We start from the raw sequence: 21,196 nt of genomic DNA, 5'->3' as shown, positions 1-21,196 counted from the left end.
CACATGGTGCGGCCTGCCGCGCGCTCTGAAAACGGCATGAGAGGGCTCAGTTTTCCGTGCCATCGCCGCGGCGCCACCGGAGGGGGACAGATGTTGCGAGTGAGCATGAGATGAAATGCGCGGCGCGCTGCTGTCGCTTAGCTCGAGCGCGTGCGTCGTTGCACCACACGCAAAATATTCTTTTAAAAGACACCTATAGTACACAACCGTTCATTACAACTCTTGCTTAATGACAGCTGCAGCTGTTTGGGAATTTCTTGCCTTGCCCTGTATGCCCGAGATGCGACTTCGCGCACCGATCTTTATTCAAAGAACTAATCACGGGCATGTTTTCCCGCTATCCAATAGAATCTCAGCTAGCGGTTCTAGAGGTGTTCCACCTTGCCTAACAGATCAAACTTCTCCATTCGTGTCCTAATATGTTTAACCACTCAGGTTTAATAATTACAATCAGATAAAAAAATCACTTCGGAAATTAGTTGCCTGCATGCTGCTTACTTAACATCAAATATAAGCGAAAACTTATTCTTTCCTGCAGCTGTCTCTAAACACGCTGATAGTGGATATGATGAAATATCCCGTACCACAGTGACAGACTAATGCTCCTCATGTGTGTGCGACCATCTCGCAGAATTGAATTCGCGTCACCTAAAAGAAATTTTTGCGCAAGATAACTTTCATTATACAGAGAATTCCAACAGTGAATACGAAATACGGACAAACGACACAAAGTGAATTTATTGAATAGCAAGTTTGCTCTCTTCCCTGCCCATGTTTCTTGTCTTTCGTGCTGCACACGTCCTTACATCAAGCCCATTGACTCGCATCGCAGTCTCACGACTTTCCTTTTTAGTGGTTTTTGCAACAGCTTTAAAATACGTGCAACCGTTGCATTGACGATGCCAGTCCAATTGCAGAGCAAAGGTAGAAGTAACTTCATCAAAAGAATTTCAGAAATTTTCTTGGAATGCTCCGGATCGTTCGCTTCGCACATCAAGGCTAGACATCGGGTGTAGTGCGGCAGCAGAGCTGAGAGGAGCAACGTGCATAGCTTTCCACTCCTTCTCACCTCCACTGATTTCATTACTCTCAATACAAAGTTGCACGTGAGCTGGAACATGCCGATGAGTTCTGGTGTCGGGTTTGTTAGATGCTCGCTGTCCAGGTTTTTTTTTTAACCCATAAACTGCCGCCGTCGGGTTTGACACTTGCAGGAGTTCATTGGATTGATGGCGCAAAAGTTGTGAAGTTCAAGAAATTAAGAATAATCAATAAAGCAATGAGCAGTACTACTTTCATAAAATTGAGCAATGAGCCTTGAAGGTGTGCTTTTTCACTAGAACAAAAATTGCTTCTGTTTCCCTTAACAAATGTGTCTGACAATGCAAAAAAAAAAAACTAAGGATGCCAAATGCAGCTCAAGTGGTTCAACGAACCAATTCTTTCAGATCGCGTTGCCTTTAAAACATTCGAGTTCATGCCTTTTCATCGCAGTCACGATGACCAAAAAGCCAATTGGAGCAATTTCGAGCTCATAGCCAACAGGTATTACATAAAAGGTTGAAAGTCCTCTGAGGATAAAGCACAGAAGGCGGTTTGCAACCCGAGGTGCTGACATGCATCTTGCTCTGAGCCAGGTCCCATGTCGACTAGGCCAAAAAGTATGTCCTCTTGACGGTGACATATAACTTTTTGTTGTATTTAAATTTCGTAAATAATAAGGAAGCACATTCGCTACTGCTCCACAACCGAGCCTTCTCTCGCCAAACGCAGGCGTTCTTTGATCAACGGGGTTATCCCAACCTCGCCTGTTGATTTACCCACGTACTTTTGCAACGTGGTACGACAGGGAAGCTTGAAGAGATCCCTCGACCAGACGTGACTGTAGCCTTCCAGAGAACACATTCTCTTAGGATAGCCTCGCTATATGCCAGATTTTTTGCATGAAAGTGAACTACCTCATTTTGAATGAACAAAGCCACTTTCTCGTCTTGTTCGGCCGCTGTTAGGACGGTGAAGAACTGCTGAATTTCTTCACTCTCACCGTACGCTCCCACATGCTCGCGCATTCCATCGCAGCCGTCTGAAGCGTCTGTAGCGCCTTTTTCAGGCGAAAAAGTTTCATGTCGAGCCGAGGAATAATTTCCTTCGACTTCTCCACATGCCGTCAATGTCGGGATCGGTTTGCGATGCACCATCCAACAAAACGTTCTATCCACTATTTTCCCTTGCAGTTTCAGTAGTGAGTTCAAAAACGGAACCGTGAATTTCGTCTTTCGAATCATTTATCGCGCATCAATCTACACTTTCAATGGTGACAACTTCACTTTGTTCATCTGGCATACTTAGCGACACATATTTCCGGGGATTTTTTGTACTTGTTTGTGTATTGTTCCTTCTCATGTACGCCGGATAATTTGGAAAAAACTGAAGGAACTGCAGTCGGAAGGAAGATCATATACCTTGTCGTCATATGGTAATCATCTTCTTTAAAATGCAGGGAACATACCGGTGATGAGTCGTTAGGCTCCCACTTGCTTTCTTTGCCACTGGAACCTTACCGTGAGATGTTGTTCAGCCACTGTGATCGTCGTCGTGCATCGGACGGAAAGTCGTGGTAGCGGATGCCTGCATTCTTCCTGGGGTTGCTCGTGCACCGTGGCACACAACAGTTTCGCAGCAGAGTTCCCCATGGGCAGTACTTCCCAGGAAGAATACCCGAGAGCGTACACAAATTGGTGGCAGGCGAATAAAAGCTCCGCTGAGAAATCGTGGTCCTCCGAATGACTGATTTGCTGAGGTAGCGTCCGTGAGAGCGCCGCCGGTACGCTTTTTCCCGCCTTTATCCGCCCCTACCCGTCCCCGCCACGTGGCATCCAACAGCAGCCGCATATGCAACTACGGCCCCTCACGCTCTCTCTTATAGCAAGCCGCCTGGCGCGGCAGGCCGCACCGTGTGCGCTTGCATCCAGCGGCCGTGCACATGTACTCGCCAGAGAGTCATCGAGAGTTCCGCCGCCGTCGCGGCGGCTCTGAGCTTTATCTACCCGGTGACGTCACGGCCAAGCTGCGCCTCCACACTTGCCGGGGCGTGGCTCCTCGAAACCTGCCTTGCCGCCGCCAGAGGCACCGGCTGCAGTCACGGACACCGCACGCGTTCGGCGTTAACGCGGGGAAACGCGGACGGCGTCGGCAGCATCTCTGAGCGTTGCCTCGGTTTTGCTGCTACAATTTCTTTCTCTCGCTCTCATTTTCTCGTTCTCTCTCCCGAGCATAGCGCGCGCCGCGCGCATGATCTCCTTTGCTCTCCTTAACGTCCCATGTGAAGGCAACATGTGCACGGCACGGAGACGATGCGAAGCACACGCCGCTCCGCGAAGTGGTTGGTAGGCAACGCGCAGTGACATCATCGCCAGGCGCAGTTTTGTGTTCGCACTACGCGGTCTAACCGAGAGCTTAAACAGATCCGTTGCTAAAAGTGGTTTACCCGACCGGACAAGCGCGGTTCTACTGTGCCGCAGCCGGTCACCCTCTTACAATAAAATGGTCCTGTTCTGGCCCGGAGTCAATTTTCGAGATCAGGCTAATATTGGCCAAATAGCGCTACGTTTTCTCCGCTGTGGCATCAAAACTGTGATTTCCGATGAGCAATTTCAGTTTGCCAACAAGAGAGAGAGAGAACAACTTTAATAAAAAAATAGACCCCAGTACGGGTCCACCAAAAAGACAAAATGGCGCTTCCTTGTTTTGCTGACATTTAGGCGAGGCTACACCACTTTCGCAATTATGTGAAGTTTGGCTGTACATATGATTTGGCTGTTGCCTTCATCGCTCAGTCTGGCTCAATTCTCTGTTCCAGTATTTTCTGCCTCGGTCGCATGCCGCTAAAAGGGGTTCGCGGAGCGTGGGGATTCTACTGAAGCGCTTGCAACACCTATGCCACACGTATGCCCGATCTCAAACGAGAGTAGCATCATACCACTGTTTGCTTGTCTTTTTTGTTTTGTGCATCGGTCGCCTTCATAAAGCGTTATGCCACCGCAATGCCGTCTCAATTTTTTGAGACAAAGGCCGGTAGGAAGCCTCGATGCTGTGGTTTAGGCACGTGTGTCTGTGAAAGAGAGAAGACACATCTCTCTTTCACAGACACACGTGCGTTTGTGTGTGTGCGTGATCGTCCAGTCGTGGGGACAGTCATCTCATCAAGCTATTGAATGTAGTTGCTTTCAGTGCACTTACGTCATTTCATGCAAAGGAAATTTGTATCGAACTTTTCCTGTACCTGCACACATGCAGACATTACTAGATACGTACATGTGTAGCTCATCAACGATAACGCCAGAAACAGTAACCATGACCATGGCCAGGAAAAAGAAAAGTCTGCTAATGTTTAAGAAAGCTCTCTTAATGTCTCATTCATGTTTATTTACAATTGCCAATACCAGCGCACGCAACCAGAGTAAGCAAAGTACGCTATTTGCAGCCAGGTATAATCCAAATCACATGAGCCTGGCAGAAAGAGCACCATTTCTCTCAATTTCAAACTCACGAACCCGTTCGAAAAAGTGAACTCCCAGACCAAATTGTGGGAACTTTCGTATGACACATTATCAATTATTTCAGTGAAGCCCTGTGAAAACTGTTTTCTAACGCATTCATATATCACATTTGTGAAGTGCGTAAAATTAACAGGCACATAGTGAGCACTCGCGCACTGATGGATTGAATTTATCCTGTTCCATTCTCCATGGTTACAGTACTTTGCACTGAGTCTTCGCACGAAGCAACTATTTCTTTCGGAACAGCGCGTGCTGGAAACGAAAATTACACAAAACAATCAATCCGTATGCACATCATGTAGGACTAACAACAGAGCCTTTCTAAATCCAGGCAATGGCTACGTCCGAAGTGAAACCGTGGGCGCCTTTTTCGTTCAACGAGCCCACCAAGCTCGCCGAATCTACTCGAAAGTAAACCACGTCAAGATTAACGCCGATGGTCACAAAACTACAGGTGAGATCATCCTTAGGCAAAAAACCGCTAGGACAGTGAGTCGTAAAGTACCTGCTTGCAGTGGGTTTCTGGGAATGCACAATTTTCTTGCTGCTTTATACCATGGTACGATATTTACGTCAGTACTTTGTAGAGTTTGCACAAAATTTACGGACGCTCAAAAACGCCCTCTGCGTAAAAATTTTGTACATCGTGTGCGTCCGCAGCAGATGGATCTGAGCCACCGCATTTTCTTAAACACGGGAACTATGACGCAGTACAGCCGCTTTTGTATATACGCTAGCAGGTATTCGTGCTAAAGTATGAGATACGAAAGAGTTTTACTAAAGCGTAAAATGCTTGCGCTATCGTTAGCGGACGATGCAACGCTAACGCTATCGTACGCTACAGAGCACCGTGCGATACATAACTTTTTCTCGGTGAAACCGTACAAAAAGTACGAGTAAACCAGATGCATACCAAGTATCAACCTATTCCTTTGCAGTATCTGTATATTAGGCACAAAACATTTGATAATAGTGTGTTTTAGTATGGCGTAAAACGCTTGCGGTAGCGTTAGCGTGCGACGCAGCGCTAACGGAAAAAAGGGCTGCACTGAGCGGCACAAGGCAGTGTTTTAGAATAGCAGAAGGGAACGCTAACGCTAACTCTAATACACTTGGCTGCCATCTCTAGACGGATCAGCAAACATGAACCACGGCCGCTGGATAAAAAAAACCCTCTCGTTAAGCCTACTGCATGCGCCGCTAATCGACAACGTATATCTAATACAACGCCCATTTGTCACCTGTACGCCGCTGTCGAAGCATCATCACACAAATCTAAAGCAAACACGAGCATTAGTGGGGAACGAATGAGCCGAACAGTGCAGGCCGGCAACTAGATAGATCCAAAGCGGGCAGCTCTCACTTCTACTGGCGCCGCCATGTTGCCGTACGTAAGGCTCCCCTTGTGTGGGTCAGCGTTCACCGCCAAATCCCGAATATAGCGTACGTACGTAAGAGCTCCAGCACCGTTTACGTACAGCGCATGCACAATGTGGTGCGCGCAACGCTAACGTTAACGCTAACTCTTTGCGTTTGCTGTTTTACGCTATACTAAAACTGTCTAATGACACCGACCAGGGGTGGTATGCTGTAAGAGTCCACCTAGTGGACTGTCAATTTCGGCTGCTGCTGATTGGGTGAAAGTGCACGAGTGAGGAGGAGACAGGTGCCCCTAGCCAGTCTCCTTTTCACTTGTACAGCTGCAGCCAATCAGCGACAGCCGAAATGAACAGTCCACTGGGTGGACTCTTACAGAATACCACCCCAGATCACAAAATATAACACTGAATTTTGTGTGCCATCTATACAAAATACAATGTACTAGGGAGCATTCGTAATCTATGGCCTGTCGGATAAGGCAGCGCTAGCGTCATGCGGCCTGCGCAGCCGAATGTCGAATGTCATGTACAGCTGATACACCTTCTTAAGTGTGAAGCGCCAAAACATTGAAAATTAAGATCGGACAAAGCACCAAGTTGTTACTAATTTTTTTCTTTTCGAAGCAGAACGACACAAAAATAAAAACAAATAGAAGCATTACTTCGAAAAAGATTGGCCATACGATGCAGAACGATGATTTTATACGATTGAAGCAGATGGCGCCCACAGATGGTGGCGCATTTACTCAAAGCAAGGCGTTAGCGTTGAACATTAAAAACCGCAAGTAGCGTACGCTCCCAAAAGCCACAGCCTCGCTTACGTTCTGCGCATGCGGATCATACAACGCGAAAGCTGCCTTTAAAATATTTTTGTAGCTTCACGTTTTGCTAAAATTATATGTTGTTTGACATTGAAAGTAAACATGTTCGCATTTTACAGGCCTACACAATCTGACAAACGAAACGCTTGGAGCGGTCAAACCCTACAGTACCATTCGGTGTGTTAACAGCGACGCACTTCATATACCCAATTTTCCCGAAACCGCGATAAGAGCTAAATACATTGTTATACATCGTCCGTCCATCTGTTAATTTATTTATGGGGTTTTACGTGCCAACACAACCTTCTGATAATGAGGCCCGCCGTAGTTGGGGACTCCGAATTAATTTAGACCATCTGGGGTTCTTTAAAGCGCACCTAAATCCAAGTACACGGGTGTTTTTTTGCATTTTGCCCCCATCGAAATGAGGCCGTCGTGGCGGGAATTCGATCCCGCGACCTCGTGCTCTACAGCCGAACACCATAACCACTGAGCAACCACGGCGGGTCCGTCCCTCTGTTTCATTATGCAACTGCGCTGGTCGTCGAGCAGTAATCCATGCAGCGCTTCCTGACTTTGGAGAATACAGTCGCTAGGCCCCTCACTTCATTGCGACAGCAGTTACGACCTCGAAAATTGGATTGACTGTCCGCATGTTTCGCTTCGTAGAAGTCCTTGTAAACCTGCAATACATTTCATGTGATCTGTGAAGTGTCGTTGTTATGCTGTCATCGAATATTTCATCCTGTTGTAGTCCTTCCATAGCTGGGGATATTGCGCGTGATCGCAGGAGTTTAGCACAAGCGTGGATCCACTCTGATGAGTTGGATGTATTTAGCGAGAGGGAAGCCTGAGAATTCGCGGAAGCCGTTTTTTTTTTTTTGGGGGGGGGGGGCAATTTTCTGAAAGCATAATAGAAATACAGAAGTCATCTGCGGTGACAAACATTTTGTAGACAGATCTGCACCCCACTGGTCTACAGAACGCTTCATTGCTGTGTAAAACACGCCAGCTGTCCACTGAGATGTACGCGGGCTGAGCATTGCGATGGCCGCTGGGTTAAGATAGCGTGCACAAAAGTATGTGCAGACTGTTATGCTTAATTGCGCGGATCGCTTTTCACAAGCGGTAGCTTTGTTAAGCGTATTTGTTTAATCAGAAATGCACATAGCAGTAAACTGTACTGTACACCTGACGTTAGCCTTGTTTGCACTATGTTACAGGAATAATGGTTCCATCGGCAAAACTGCAAGAGAAGCTTTTTCGGGAGGTGTACGCTGAAGCCAACGTTGACCCAAGCAGCGTGCTTTACCTAGAAGCTCATGGCACGGGAACTAAGGTGGGCGACCCGACCGAGTTAGCCGCCGTGAGCAGTGTTTTCTGCAAACCAGAAAGAGCTGGACCCCTGAAGATAGGATCTGTGAAGAGCAATCTTGGTCACACCGAAGCAGCTGCTGGTAAGTAAACTGCTTTTTCGTTCCATTGCGCAAGTGCATACCGCGACTGCCCTTCTCTGAAGGCTGTGTCATATAGCCTGTAGGTGATCAAGCTTACGGATTATAATTTCGTTCGCGTATAGCGGCGATACTGTCCTTAAAGGGCGAAGATGCAGATGCCTTGCAATGACGTCATCGTAGCCGCCACGCTGGTGCACCGGCATGGTGATAAGTTGGGTCTGTGACGTCACGTGAAAGCTAGCAATAAAGCATGTAACGTATTAAAAATTAAGGGGTTTTTACCTGCCAAAACGGCAATCTGATTATGAGGCACGCCGTAGAGGAGGACTCTGGAATGATTTGGTCCACCTGGGGTTCTTTAATTTGCCCCTAAATCTAAGTACAAGGGTGTTTTCGCATTTCGCCCCCATTTAAGTGCGGCCGCTGTGGCTGGGATTTGATCCCGCGACCTCGTGCTTAGCAGCCCAACAGCATAGCCACTAAGCAAACACGTCGGGTACATGTAACATTTCAAGAGTGCGTCCCCGTTTGCTTCTGTTCCAGACAATACTCAGTTAGGCGTGTGCGAAGAGTGAGTTTTGAGACCGAATCGAATACGAATGGAATAGTACCAGAAGCGAATCGAATCCAATCTAATATCAAATACATTTCGAATAGCATTCGAATATTGAATAGCCGTTGTCACAATTAATATAAAATGTTCACATCGCAGTATTATTACAGTTACCAAGTTACTGTCATTACATGGTACCTATGAAGCGTTTTGATTGACAGCACAAAAAAGCATTAAGAGCAAACAAGTAGTTTCTTCGCATGCATAGGGCTCTTCAGCGAGTGCGAATGATCACTGTACAACCTCTAAATTTTGGCTACTGATTTGACGCAGCCTGCTTCACTATGCAAGATCTCATGTTTTATGTCAATACTGTGCCCGCGGGGATGAAAATTTGCCAATTCTTTGTTTATTTGGGCGCAGTTGACATTTTGAAATATTCGAACAATATTCGCATTTACGAAAAGTCACTATCTGAATCGAAGACCGAATCGAATAGGACACAATTCTATTTGTTATTCGAAAGTTTCGAATATTCGCACACCCCTACTTTTTTATGATTAGAAAAATTGCTGTTTTCGCAATCTTTCCAGTAATGGCTTCCCACATGGGAGGTATCTAAAACTTAAGCAAATAAATACAAGAATTTATAATTTATAACGTCCAATTGGTCTGGTTGGATGGATGTGCTTCATTGTTGTAAACACAGCACTTCGCTAACACATGGACAAAGGAATGACGACACGGGCGCTGCCTGGCAAATGAAATTTTAATGAGATCTGCCCGGAACACATTTAGATACAAAACCAAACAATAAAATGAAACAGCAAAGCACCTAGAATAGAAAAACCCAGCAACAATGCAGCGAAACGGCAAGCCAGGCACAATTTACAAATTTAATCGGCGCACGCTGTCTATACCGATTTAGTGATGTGATGATATTGTATAGCGTGTAAGGTTAGCGATTCCTGGCTGACGCATGCGTCAGTATATGAATAATGAAAAAAAAAGTTGCAGTGGCTTAGCTCGGCTATGCCAGGATATACGTAGCGTTAGCAAAGGTTGTCAAGGATTAGCTTGATTGTCATGCTTACTGCTGCTCCAATGACACACACGCGGTATACGTATTATGTGCCACATGTATATTTATTTTGCTCAACGTCACGTTGCTTCTCTATTGCCACAAAGACGGCTCGGTGATCAGTGAAGTAACACGCTGCCGTCTCTATGGCCCCAACACAGTATTTGGAGTTCTTCTCGGCTCCGTTCTTCTGCGCTGTTGAGCAGCATTTGCGCTCCATGGCTATACCACACTGGCAAACGCCAGTCAGAAGCGCAGCGGCTCCAGCGCAGTGTCAGACTTACTTTGAAGGCGAGCGCGCGCCGGCGCCAGTGCGTCTACCACGGCTACGACGTCACTCCTCTGGAATGCGCAGACCGGCGGCGGTGAGTCGCGCGCGGCGGCGGCGGAGTGCGCGAGAGGTGCCGGCTCCGGTGCCTCCGGTGCGCAAGCCGTGTGACATCACTGATCCTTGCGCATGCGCAGCACGGCTCTTGATGTGCCGCGCGAAACGGGCTTGGCTAGGCCAGTGTAGCTAACGCTACAAAAAGCCTCGGTTAGTTCATGCGTAGTTCACTCCCTCATCCTATACAAATCTGAGCATCTGCTGAATTGTTATCTGCAGCTACATTCGTTGTAATGTGATGACACGGGCAAGTTAAAAGTACATTTCCAAGACTCCCAGTTCTCACTTAACCTCTTGCTAAAGCATCTTCCTGTTTGTTCGCCGTGCACTTTATCGTACGGCAACTGTAACTTTTACACGACTCCCACAGCTCTATGGAACACATTGCTTGGCGTGACGTACTACGCAAGGGCCTCTTCTAGCGATAAAATTCGAAACGCACTTGTCCACTAATAGGCAAAAGTTCTCTAAACTTTGGCTTGTGAAAAAAAAGTCGCAGTTTCGCCCAAAAGGCGAAGCATTGATTGCGATAACAAATTAGTGGACTGCTATACAAACAATGGAGTGAGTAAGCGCGGCGGCGAATAAATCGACCTTCGTGCTGCGTCTCGCATCAACGCGAACTAAGCTGCGAGAACAGCGTACGGCGGACTCTGTGCTCGTCAGAGATTGCTTTCAAGATACAGCGGCCCGTGCAGGCGTGCACAAAGCCGCCAGGAGTAGAGCTTAGAACACTGCACAGGTCTGATATTTTGGCACGGGCCCGACCCGGACCCGCTTTATGAAGCCTGATACCATCCCGGGCCCGTGATACCAAGTCAGGTCCCGGCCCGGGCGTAAATGACCAAGGCAAGCCCGGGCCCGGCCCGGACCCGTGGTTCTAAGGCAGGACCCGCCGCGGGACCGTGTTGTAAGCCCGGGCCCGGCCCGGGCCCTGCCCGTGAATAATAAATATATACTTACAGAGTGTACCCTATGTGTCAGCGTCACCTTCTCGATGCCTAATTAGCTGCATTGTAAAGGAAAAAAAAAGAACTGAAATGTTTGTCTTCCCCATGGGAACATCAATCATCTGACGCGTTGGGGCAGTTGCATGTACCTTGATGGCAGAATTTGGCCATATCAGGGCATGTAGCACGAGGGCCGCATTTCGATGGTGGTGAAATGCAGAAAACACCCGTATATATATATATATATATATATATATATATATATATATTGTGACCACTAAGCCACACGAAGAGGAGCTAAGGAGTTGGGAGCAATGCAAGAAAAAGCTCTGCGAAATTTTCTGGAGGACAGTTGGGGGACAACGAGCCGCGAAGAAGAAACTCGGAGCTCATGCCCAGACGTCAACCGAGTCATACGTGACGTATATTCAGGACGGTTTTGCGCTTTGCCGCAAGGTCGCCGAGCGAATGCCGGAAGATGAAAAGGTGAACCATGTGCTGAAGGGCATAGCTGACGATGCCTTTAACCTACTCGTGTACAAGAACTGCACAAGCATCGACGACATCATAAGTGAATGCAGACGTTTCGAAGAAGCTAAAGGCCGTCGAATTGTCCATCAGTATACCCGTCTTCCTAATACAGCTGCTACAACATCGTGCGAAGACCATTCCCCGCCTCAGCCGACCACGTCCGAAAGCATTGTGCGTATCGTTCGCCGAGAGATAAAGGCCGCATCGCCGGTTAACTCCCAGACGTATGCCCCGAACAATTTTCGACCGACGGTTTCCCTAATCCAGTCTGACGTTCGCGAAGAACTGGCGAACCTTGGTGTTCGCTCCGTTTGCCCCCATCAACCGATCCGACGCCTTTACTACTACTGTCCCGGCTCCGCGGAACCAGTACCTCTCACGCCCTATCGTAACCCAATGGAACGGCGAACACCATATGACAGGCCTATTTGCTTCAATTGCCGACGTATTGGCCATATTTCTCGTCACTGCCGCAAAACCTGGACACGCTCATTTCGAGCTGCATTCCAACCAGACCATCGCTCTCCAGGTAGTCGCCCGCCGCCAGAGGAACCCACAGAACCTTACCACCGTGCTGAGTCCTCGCCACCTACACGGCAGAGTCGTGCGCCTTCTCCTCGACGGCCCCTGCCTCGCCCAGATACTCTTCGCCGTTCTCCGTCTCCCATGTACCGGCGCTCGTCGGAAAACTGACGGGTGCAGCTCCGAGGGGTGACGCTGCTACATCGACCCGGACTGAAATTCCTCTGCTGACCCTGCCGACGGATATAAATTTACTTCAGGTGTATGTGGATGTATGTGGACATGCTATCAATGTACGTTTCCGATGACCACCATGACTGGGACAATGCTCTCCCCTTCGTGTGTATGAAACCAGACCCTTGCCGTGCCTTTCAAGTAGTATATCAGATTGGCTGACATAACGGTCTGATCCCACCTGTTACTTTCGCTGACACGCTCGTGCAGCCGGAACCAATCTTCGACGTCCAGGTTGTCGGTCCCCGTAAACGCGCCAGGGTCACGGGGCTGAGCCAAGATGACGGTTGGCATGGTGAGCACCGTTGGGGTTGCCGTTGTTGTAGCCGCTTCGTCAGTCGGCATGGTGGTAACGGCCAGGCTACGTCCGCTTCGGAGCTCCGTCTCGCATGAGATGTACCCCGCACCTCCACCAAAATGTGACACCAGGATTGGAGCAACAGTGAAATCTATTTACAGCTGATATTACAAGAGACAGGCAGCGCAGGCAAGTCCCTAACGTTGTTGTCTTCCGACACCAGCTTGTGCCCTTCTTCTTCCACCTTGTTCCCAGCGTGGTAACAATATTTACAGGCGAATTCACGATCACAGGGCATTAAATAAACGCACAAGCAGAAAGAGACACCCCTTGCTTTACCTATACATGAATATAATGGTGTCGAGAGTGGTACTATTGCAATCGCACAGCGGTCGCAGGTAAATTATTTGAAGAGCGGTTTTTTGTATCATATATCTTTCCTGGCGCGGAAACATTGTTCCTTTTTGTTGAAACGAAACATATAGAACTTCATCGTTTTCCTATTTTCTGTGCTAAGGTACTCGTATACTAACAGCCACCTATTTGCAATTGTCAGTTCAGATTGGCACAGAATGCCTTGAACCATGCAATGCATAACGTTCGCGTGTGCTCGAAGGCCCGACATAGGCCCTTTAATCAGCGAGCCCGGACCCGGCCCGAGCCCCCTGCTTCAAGCCCGGGCCCGGATTGAGCCCGCTAAAAAATGCTTCCGGGCCGTCCCGGGCTTTCGAGTAAGCCCAGGCCCATGCAGTAGTCTAGTATAACTCGCCCCACCCCCACTCCCTACCCTCTACCCTCCCTTCGAGCCTTGTGCGCGACGGAAGACGGCACGCTTCCTTCACCCTAGCAGGATTTCTCTCGCACATACAGCATACGGTGCGCGGTGACGATTTTATTGCCCTGGGGCTTTATACGGAACCTCACGGTGACGGCGACAGCGATGACAGAAATGCGCCTGGAGTGCCAGATAAATGTTATCGTAAAAAAGTGTGACTGAGGTTTAACTCTTGTAAACCTAGTTATCACGAGCGAAAGGTCTGTTCGGCTTGGTTTTGCAAAGACTATGCACACAGTGCTTCATTAATGCACGCTTCCGCGCTTGGTAAGCTCCTCTCTAACGTGCTAATCTGGCCTCCCTTTGCTCCGGTGTTTCAGCAGCCAACTTTGTCTTCGCTTGAGATTTCGTTGCCTGCTATTTAGCTATAATCTACTGGGTGATTGGATTCAGGCTGTCGCTTGCGCTGAAGCGCACAGACAGACAGTTCAACCGGCGCACCATCCATGTCGAGACTGAGCGACCAAGTGCCGGCGAAGTAGCCGTTAAACGCTCGCCTAGTCACGTGGTTCCGCAGCGGCAAGGCTCTGAGCGAGCGCAGCTGTGACGCCTCTCCGCAGCGCACCACGTGGGGTGAGGTCACACCTGCCACACTTGCCTCTGCAGGCTCAAGGTCATTGCCACGCAATAAATGACCTTGAAAGACATGGGTTAGTAGAGCTAGCGCTCTAAAAATATACATTTGCAATATATCTCACGTCTGCCTTCTTGAGATCATGGGCCATTTTGTGCACGTACGGACCGACAACAAATCTGTTCTTCCTGTTATCTTTCCATTCTTCAACCCACAAAAGCTGATCTCGTTTTTTGTTTGCTGAATCAGCTTTTCGCACAACGCGCCAATGACACCTTCAGGGAATCATTCCTGCCTCAAGCGTGTCAATTGTGCAGAAAAGCTTTCATCTATGGGATGTGCAGGAAGTTTCTTTAGGGACGAAATAAGGCCTGAAAAGGGCATTCCTCGTTTTGCCAATTTCGAATAGCCTGCATTGAATAGAAAAGTAGGTTTTCCTGACTTGCGTTGATATGCCCAGCAGACATGATTGCGCTGCATATTCAGATGCAGGTGTGTAACCTTGATTTCACTATTTACTGACTTTTCATGCGTGAACTGAAGCCCGTTTCCTTCAGGCCTAAAGTTGTAGGAAGACCACTTCACTGCCTTTAAAAAGTTCGTGTTTGCTCACCACGATCAAGCAATCAACGACACATCTGAAAATGCGGTGCGTCAGGCCTCTTAGTTTGGGTTCGAGCATACGATTGATTTTCACCATCCCCCCCCAAAAAAAATGACACTCAAGGCAGGTTCTGCTTTCGACCCTATGCGCACTTCAGCTTTTCCTGGGTAGACGTCTCCTCCCCTAGACACGAGGGTGCAATTAAAATTGAAGGCCAAGAAATACCGAAATTCCACGGTGTACCAAAGTGTCACGTCTGCCTATAAAGAAAGTTGGGTTGTTTTCCTTGATGGTCCAATCTGACCCGACGGTTGCTCAGTGGGTGTGGTGTTAGGCTGCTGAGTGCAAGGTCGCGGGATCAAATGACGGCCACGGTCGCCGCATTTCGATGGTAGCGAAATGCAGAAAACACCCGCGTACTTGCATTTAGGTGCACGTTTAAGAACCCCAGGTGGTCCAAAATAATACGCAGTCCCCCACTACGACATGCCTAATAATCTGGTGGTGGTTTTGGCGCGTAAAACCCCTTTATTTAATTAATGGTGCAATCGTTCAAGTAATTGTGTGTGCGGATTTGAACTATAAACAAGCACATCGGTGCTCAGAGTATACAACAGTGCAGTGATTGATTTGTAAAGCACCCTTCAATTTTCTCGAAATCCTTTTCACAGAAAAGGTCATTAACATTCAAGATAGTCATGTTCTTTTGTGCACACCTTGATACCCCAGGCCCACTTCGCGGCATTTTGTATCGTTACACTTTTCTCTCTATCTCTATGTGCTGAGACTACGAGATGCAAAATGTCATTTCATGTTACTACGGCACGACATCGGTGCTCTACGTTTTGTGTCTCGATAGCAAAAAAAGCGTCCAATTCAAAGTGCTTGGCTTTTACTATAACTCTGGCCAAAGCTTGTAAACTAAGTTTCTCGAGAGTTGCGTATGCTTTGTGTCTTCTTCTACTGGACTTAATGATCACCATTCTAAACTTCTTATCGAAGGCACTGGTAGACTTTTTCGGCAGGCAGCCTCGTCTAACGAAACAAATAATCTCTTACACGAAAAACCAGTCAGAAGGATGAATGAGAAGACAAAGTAATTCGCACCCATAACTGGACAGTCTTTATGGTGTGAATTCCTTTCTCTTGTCCTTCGCCATTTCGACAGTTTTTTTGCAAATGATGCACCAAGTGGCCCGGATTTCGACTCTCCTGAAAATAATGTTCCTTGACAGCTGTCGTACTGATTAAACCCTTCTCAGTATTGAAAGGACCACTATACTTAAATGTCCTGCAATTCTACCGCCACCAGCAGTCCTTCAAACAACGTCAGCACAGTTCATCATGCACCTCGAATGTTCGTGTTTCGCAACCTGCGCCAACACTTTCCTTGCACTCGCCATCTGTTCAAATAGGTTGAGTCATGACTGGAAGCAGAATTTTGAACGCAAGTGTATATACCTAAGTGCTTTTCGGGAATCAAAGTGGACGCGGCGTTGAGGACACTTCCTCTGTAGAGAACGGCCTTTTTCTTCACCAGCATATGAGGTTGGCAACATTTGCACAACAATTCGGAAAGCTGTTGGCTTGCCTTGCACCATTCATAGAATAGCTGGTAGCGCTTGCTGTCATTTCCTGTAATATCGCACGGTACGCGGAGCCAGTTCTTCTAGAACCGCGCTAGGCATCAACACTCAGAAAGGAAGATTTGGCACATCCTTCTTTTGTGACCTCCAAACGGAGCTAACACAGCGCACTTGGCATGCATTTCCGCTGGAAAAGCGCCTCGACGAATGTGCCACGATGCTTTTGTCGCCTTCTAAATTGGCCCTACTAGCAAATTAGCCACGTTGTCTAGGTCATGAACCTCTGGGTTAAAACATGAAAACACGCCAGTTGTACTAGAAATGCGGTAAACTGGGACTGCAATTTGGTCTAGTTTGATTTAGTTCATGGCGTTTAAACAAAACAGAGCGCTAACACAAGGAACAACGAAAGAAAAGGACGACATGAGCACTATCTCTGGCAAATGACATTTTGTTGGGATCTACCTGAAGTATACAGAGATACAAAATAAATGAAATAAAAAAGAAACGCAAACCACCATAGAATAGAAGCATAGAATAGGGAAAACCTATCCACTGCACGCAGCGAAAAGGCACAAGAATAAGACTTGAAACTTTGTCGATGTGCGCACGCTGTATATAACGATTTATGAACGTAATAATATTCTGTGTCGTGCAAATATACGGATTCTTAACCGCCTTTGGTGACTTAGCAGCTACGACGTTGAACTGTGAAGCACGAAATAGCGGGAGTGAATCTCGGCCGTGGCAGCCGCATTTTGATGGGGGCGAAATGCGAAAACGCCCGTGTACCGTGCACTGGGTGGACGTCAAAGAGCCCCAGGTGGTCAAACTGAATGCGGAGTCCCCCACCACGGCGGGCCTCTTAAGCAGATCGTAGTTTTGGCATGTAAAACCACAGAATTTTTTAGGGGCGGAGCACCTTAGGGTCGAGGCTTGTCCGTACGTCCATGTTGTCCGTGCTCACGACCAACGTTGGCTCGCACCAGCCAACGCTGTGAACAAAACGTTCACAAAAGGATAACAAGAACAAAATAAAAGGCCAAAACACCGTAAAAACACCGACATTTAAACGCCCATCAATCAAAGCATATGACTGCACAATGCACGCTGCAGTGAAAATACACGAGAGGGCACTGCGGTGCAAATGCGTATATAAGCGCGTTGCAGACCACACATTCTCTTTCTGCCATGGATGAAAACGAACGTAAGGCGCGCCGACCGTCGTTTGTATGTGAATTATTTCTCTCATCAGTTCGTACTGCTCGGCGTTGTAGCGCTAGTCGGCGGGTGGTGTTGGGATGCACGTGAAATTGCCAGAGACTACGGCGGATCTCGACTTACCAATAACGAGCCAAACTCACAACGGCGAATACGCTGCAATAAAACTATCTGACGGAACATTCGTCATGACAGTGTACTTAGCCCCGAATCTCTCCCGAGGCAACGTAGAAAAGTACATGGATCTAGCCATTCGCGAATACGAAACAAAGTGCAAGAACAACCCCTACGTACTTGTCGGTGACTTCAACGTAGACATCACAAACAGTGACTGGCTTGTGCAGTATATGACGTCTCGATACGCTCTACGAGGCATTTCGTATGACTGGAAACAACCAACAACCACCAGGGCAACGTACATAGACCTCGTCTTTGCCAACTTCTGGCTAGATCCAATCGAAGAACCATTGGCGCTACGCTTCACGAGCATCAAAGCAGTGATAATGAAGGGAAAACGTAATCCAGAACTCAACACGACATACGAGTCATGACAAAACATTGTATATACTGTACACACGCGTTGTCACTCATTTACATGCGCGAGTGGGCAGTGGCACGGGTATGGTATGGAGAACTTTATTGAGTCCTGAAGGTAAACCCTGGGTTTACGCAGGGTCAAGAGTAATGATGCCATTGCACTTATTACAATTGGTTTGAATTTCCCTCTCCGGATAGATCCTGTTAATAAAATATGGACTTGGGTATGTCCTTGTCTGTAGCAAACGTAATGTGACCGCTTGGGCTCTGCAAATGGGTATTCCCGTCTGCTTAAATAATAATGTTTCGTGATTTCGTTATATGTTAATAATCGATCCCTGTGTTCCCCATGTGAAGTGTAAGCTGCTCGGTCTTGAAGAGCACGGCTAGAAAGTCCTCGTGCTGCTTCATTTGCCACCTCATTGAGGTTTCTCCGAGTTCCGTCCACCACCCCCAGATGTGCAGGAAACCAGCGAATTTCGATCCTCTCACTGTTGACCTTGTCTAATAACTTGGTTGCTATCTGTGTCACATATCCGTTAGTAAAGTTGCGTATGGCTGTTCTAGAGTCACTGTAAATATGTGTCCACCGATTTGCCCGGATGGCTAAGGCGATGGCTACTTGTTCTGCTACTGTTGGGTCCTTTTTATAGACGATGATGGCATCCCGTATGTTATCTTGAGTGTCTACAACAACGGAGGTATACGCATCCTTATTTTTAACCCAGGCAGCGTCAACGAACACCGCCTGAGGCTTATGTTGATCTATGTCTTGAAGGAGTGCCTTGGCTCTTGCCTTCCGTCTCTCGAGGTTATGTGTCGGGTGCATGTTCCTAGGGAACGGGGTGGTCTTAATTTTTTTCTCGTAGTCCCGCTTGCAATTCTGTTAATAACCCTCCTTTGTTGGTTTGGTTGTTACTTTCTACGCCTATTTCTTCAAGTAGCGCCCTTCCAGGTCGTGTCCTCATTAGTCTCTCTTGGTGGGCCACCTGTTGAGCCTCAGCTATCTCTTCTAGTGTGTTATGCAGCCCTAGGCGCAATAATCTATCATTGGCAGTGCTGATGGGAAGTCCTAGTGTAGCCTTTATAAGTCGTCTGATTAAAGCGTTTAGCTTGTTCTTATCAGCCTGTGTCCATTGTAGCATGCCTGCCACGTACGAGAAGTGGCAAAATGCGAATGCATGTACCAATCTTATGGCACTGTCTTCTCCTAGCCCCTTATGCTTATTTGTAATTCTACGCAGAAGTCTAATGACTTCTTCAGACTTCTTAGAGATATGTTGTATCATCCTGCGATTAGATCCATTCGCTTCCAGGAGAAGGCCTAGCACCCTAATAGTCTCCACCTGCCTGATTGGCTCTCCATTCTTGGCGTATATGTCAATGCGGGGTTCTTCCTCTGGGATATATCTATTCGGCTTGCGCCCACGCTTACTGCTCCGTAGTACCAATAGTTCTGATTTTTTAGCAGAGCAGTTCAGTCCCATACCCTCAAGTATGGTTTCCACCACATAAATGCTTTCCTGTAGTTTGGTCTCTGTTTGTCCCATATTACCTTCAGCACTCCAGATTGTTACATCATCTGCATATATTGCAAAGTGGATACCTTCAATCTGCGCTAGACCTCGAGCCACTTTTGACATTGCCAAATAAATAACATGGGAGATAGGACAGACCCTTGTGGTGTCCCAGGATTGCCAAGTTCCAGGGTGGTCGATTGGAGTTCGCCTAACCTGAGACAAGCAGAACGGCAACCGAGAAAGGCTTTGACTATATTGTGCAATCGCTTACCCAATCCTATCTCCGAGAGGATATCCAATATGGCCTTGTGTTTGATGCGATCAAAGGCTTTTTCTACATCTAGGCCTAGGAGAGCTCTCGTATGTAGCGGGCTAGCAAGAATAAGGTGATGTTTGATTAAAAGCATTGCATCTTGAGTCGAAAGTCCAGGACGGAAACCGATCAGGTTATGCGGAAGAACAGTTCTGTTCTCTACATACTTAGTCAGTCTATTAAGTATGACATGCTCCATGGTTTTGCCCAGACATGATGTTAACGATATGGGCCTTAGGTTATCTAGATTGAGTTGCTTGCCTGGTTTGGGAATAAGAATTGTGTTAGCAATTCGCCATTCCTTCGGATAATCACAGTTTTTCCAGAGTTCATTGAAATACTCAGTTAAATACGTTATAGAATCATCGTCCAGATTTTTCAAAAGCCTATTGGAAATGCCATCTGGACCGGCAGCGGATCTACTGTTGAGGTCGTACAGGGCTGCGCGAACTTCGCTTTCTGTGAACTCTTGATCCATAAGCTCACAGTCTTCCCCTGTATATTCAGGCTGGTCTGTACTCTCATTGCTATCCTTAAGTGGTAAATACTTAGCTGCGAGCCGATCAAGAATGGCTTCGTCCGTTGTGTCCTGACTCTCACGATGGACTAGTCGTGCTACTGCTGTTCTCCTATTAGATTTCGTGTCGTTCTCATGAAGCAAATGTCTAAGTAAGTTCCAATTTCCACCTCGTTTAATTCGACCATCTATGGTATTACAAAGCTCATCCCATTGTTCTTGCTGTAAATATCTGGAGTGTTCCTCAATCTCCCTATTCAACAATGCTATACGCTTCCTGAGTCTCCTGTTCAGCCGTTGCGTTTTCCATCTATTTAACATAGATTGTTTGGCTTCAATCAAGTGCGCCAGCCTACTGTCCATGATTTCGATATCCTCCTCAGTAGTAATAGCCTTCGTTGCCGCCTTTACATCTTCCCTGAGCATAGTGGTCCAAGTTTGGAGTGTTTTCTTTTGTCCTGTCTCTGTCTCAGCTCTGCTTTTCCTTGCTTTCCGAAAAAGATCCCAGTCAATGTAGTTAAAGTGCTTTATCTCATTACTGGGTGTTTACAATACTATTTGTAATATGTAATGGTCACTACCCCGATCAATATTGGAATTATTCCAGCCAGCGTTCGCTAAACTTGATACAAAAGTAAGGTCTGGGGTGGAGTCCCTGCACGTAGATGTACCACACCTAGTGGGATAAGCTGGGTCAGTGATGAGGGAGAGATTAAGAT

General features: G+C 47.3%; 1 protein-coding gene across 1 annotated transcript in view; it reads left to right on the top strand.

Moving 5' to 3' along the window:
• Positions 1-21,196, top strand: part of LOC119445413 (fatty acid synthase) — a 244,931-nt gene that overhangs the window by 37,470 nt on the left and 186,265 nt on the right. Inside the window, exons 5-6 of the mRNA XM_037709704.2 lie at positions 4,891-5,013; positions 7,983-8,216. Coding sequence (XP_037565632.1) covers positions 4,891-5,013; positions 7,983-8,216 — 357 coding nt within the window. The remainder of the gene's footprint in view (positions 1-4,890; positions 5,014-7,982; positions 8,217-21,196) is intronic.

Source organism: Dermacentor silvarum, chromosome 3 (genome assembly GCF_013339745.2).
Source record: "Dermacentor silvarum isolate Dsil-2018 chromosome 3, BIME_Dsil_1.4, whole genome shotgun sequence".
Lineage (NCBI taxonomy): Eukaryota > Metazoa > Arthropoda > Arachnida > Ixodida > Ixodidae > Dermacentor > Dermacentor silvarum.
This window is presented reverse-complemented; position numbering and strand designations above follow the sequence as displayed.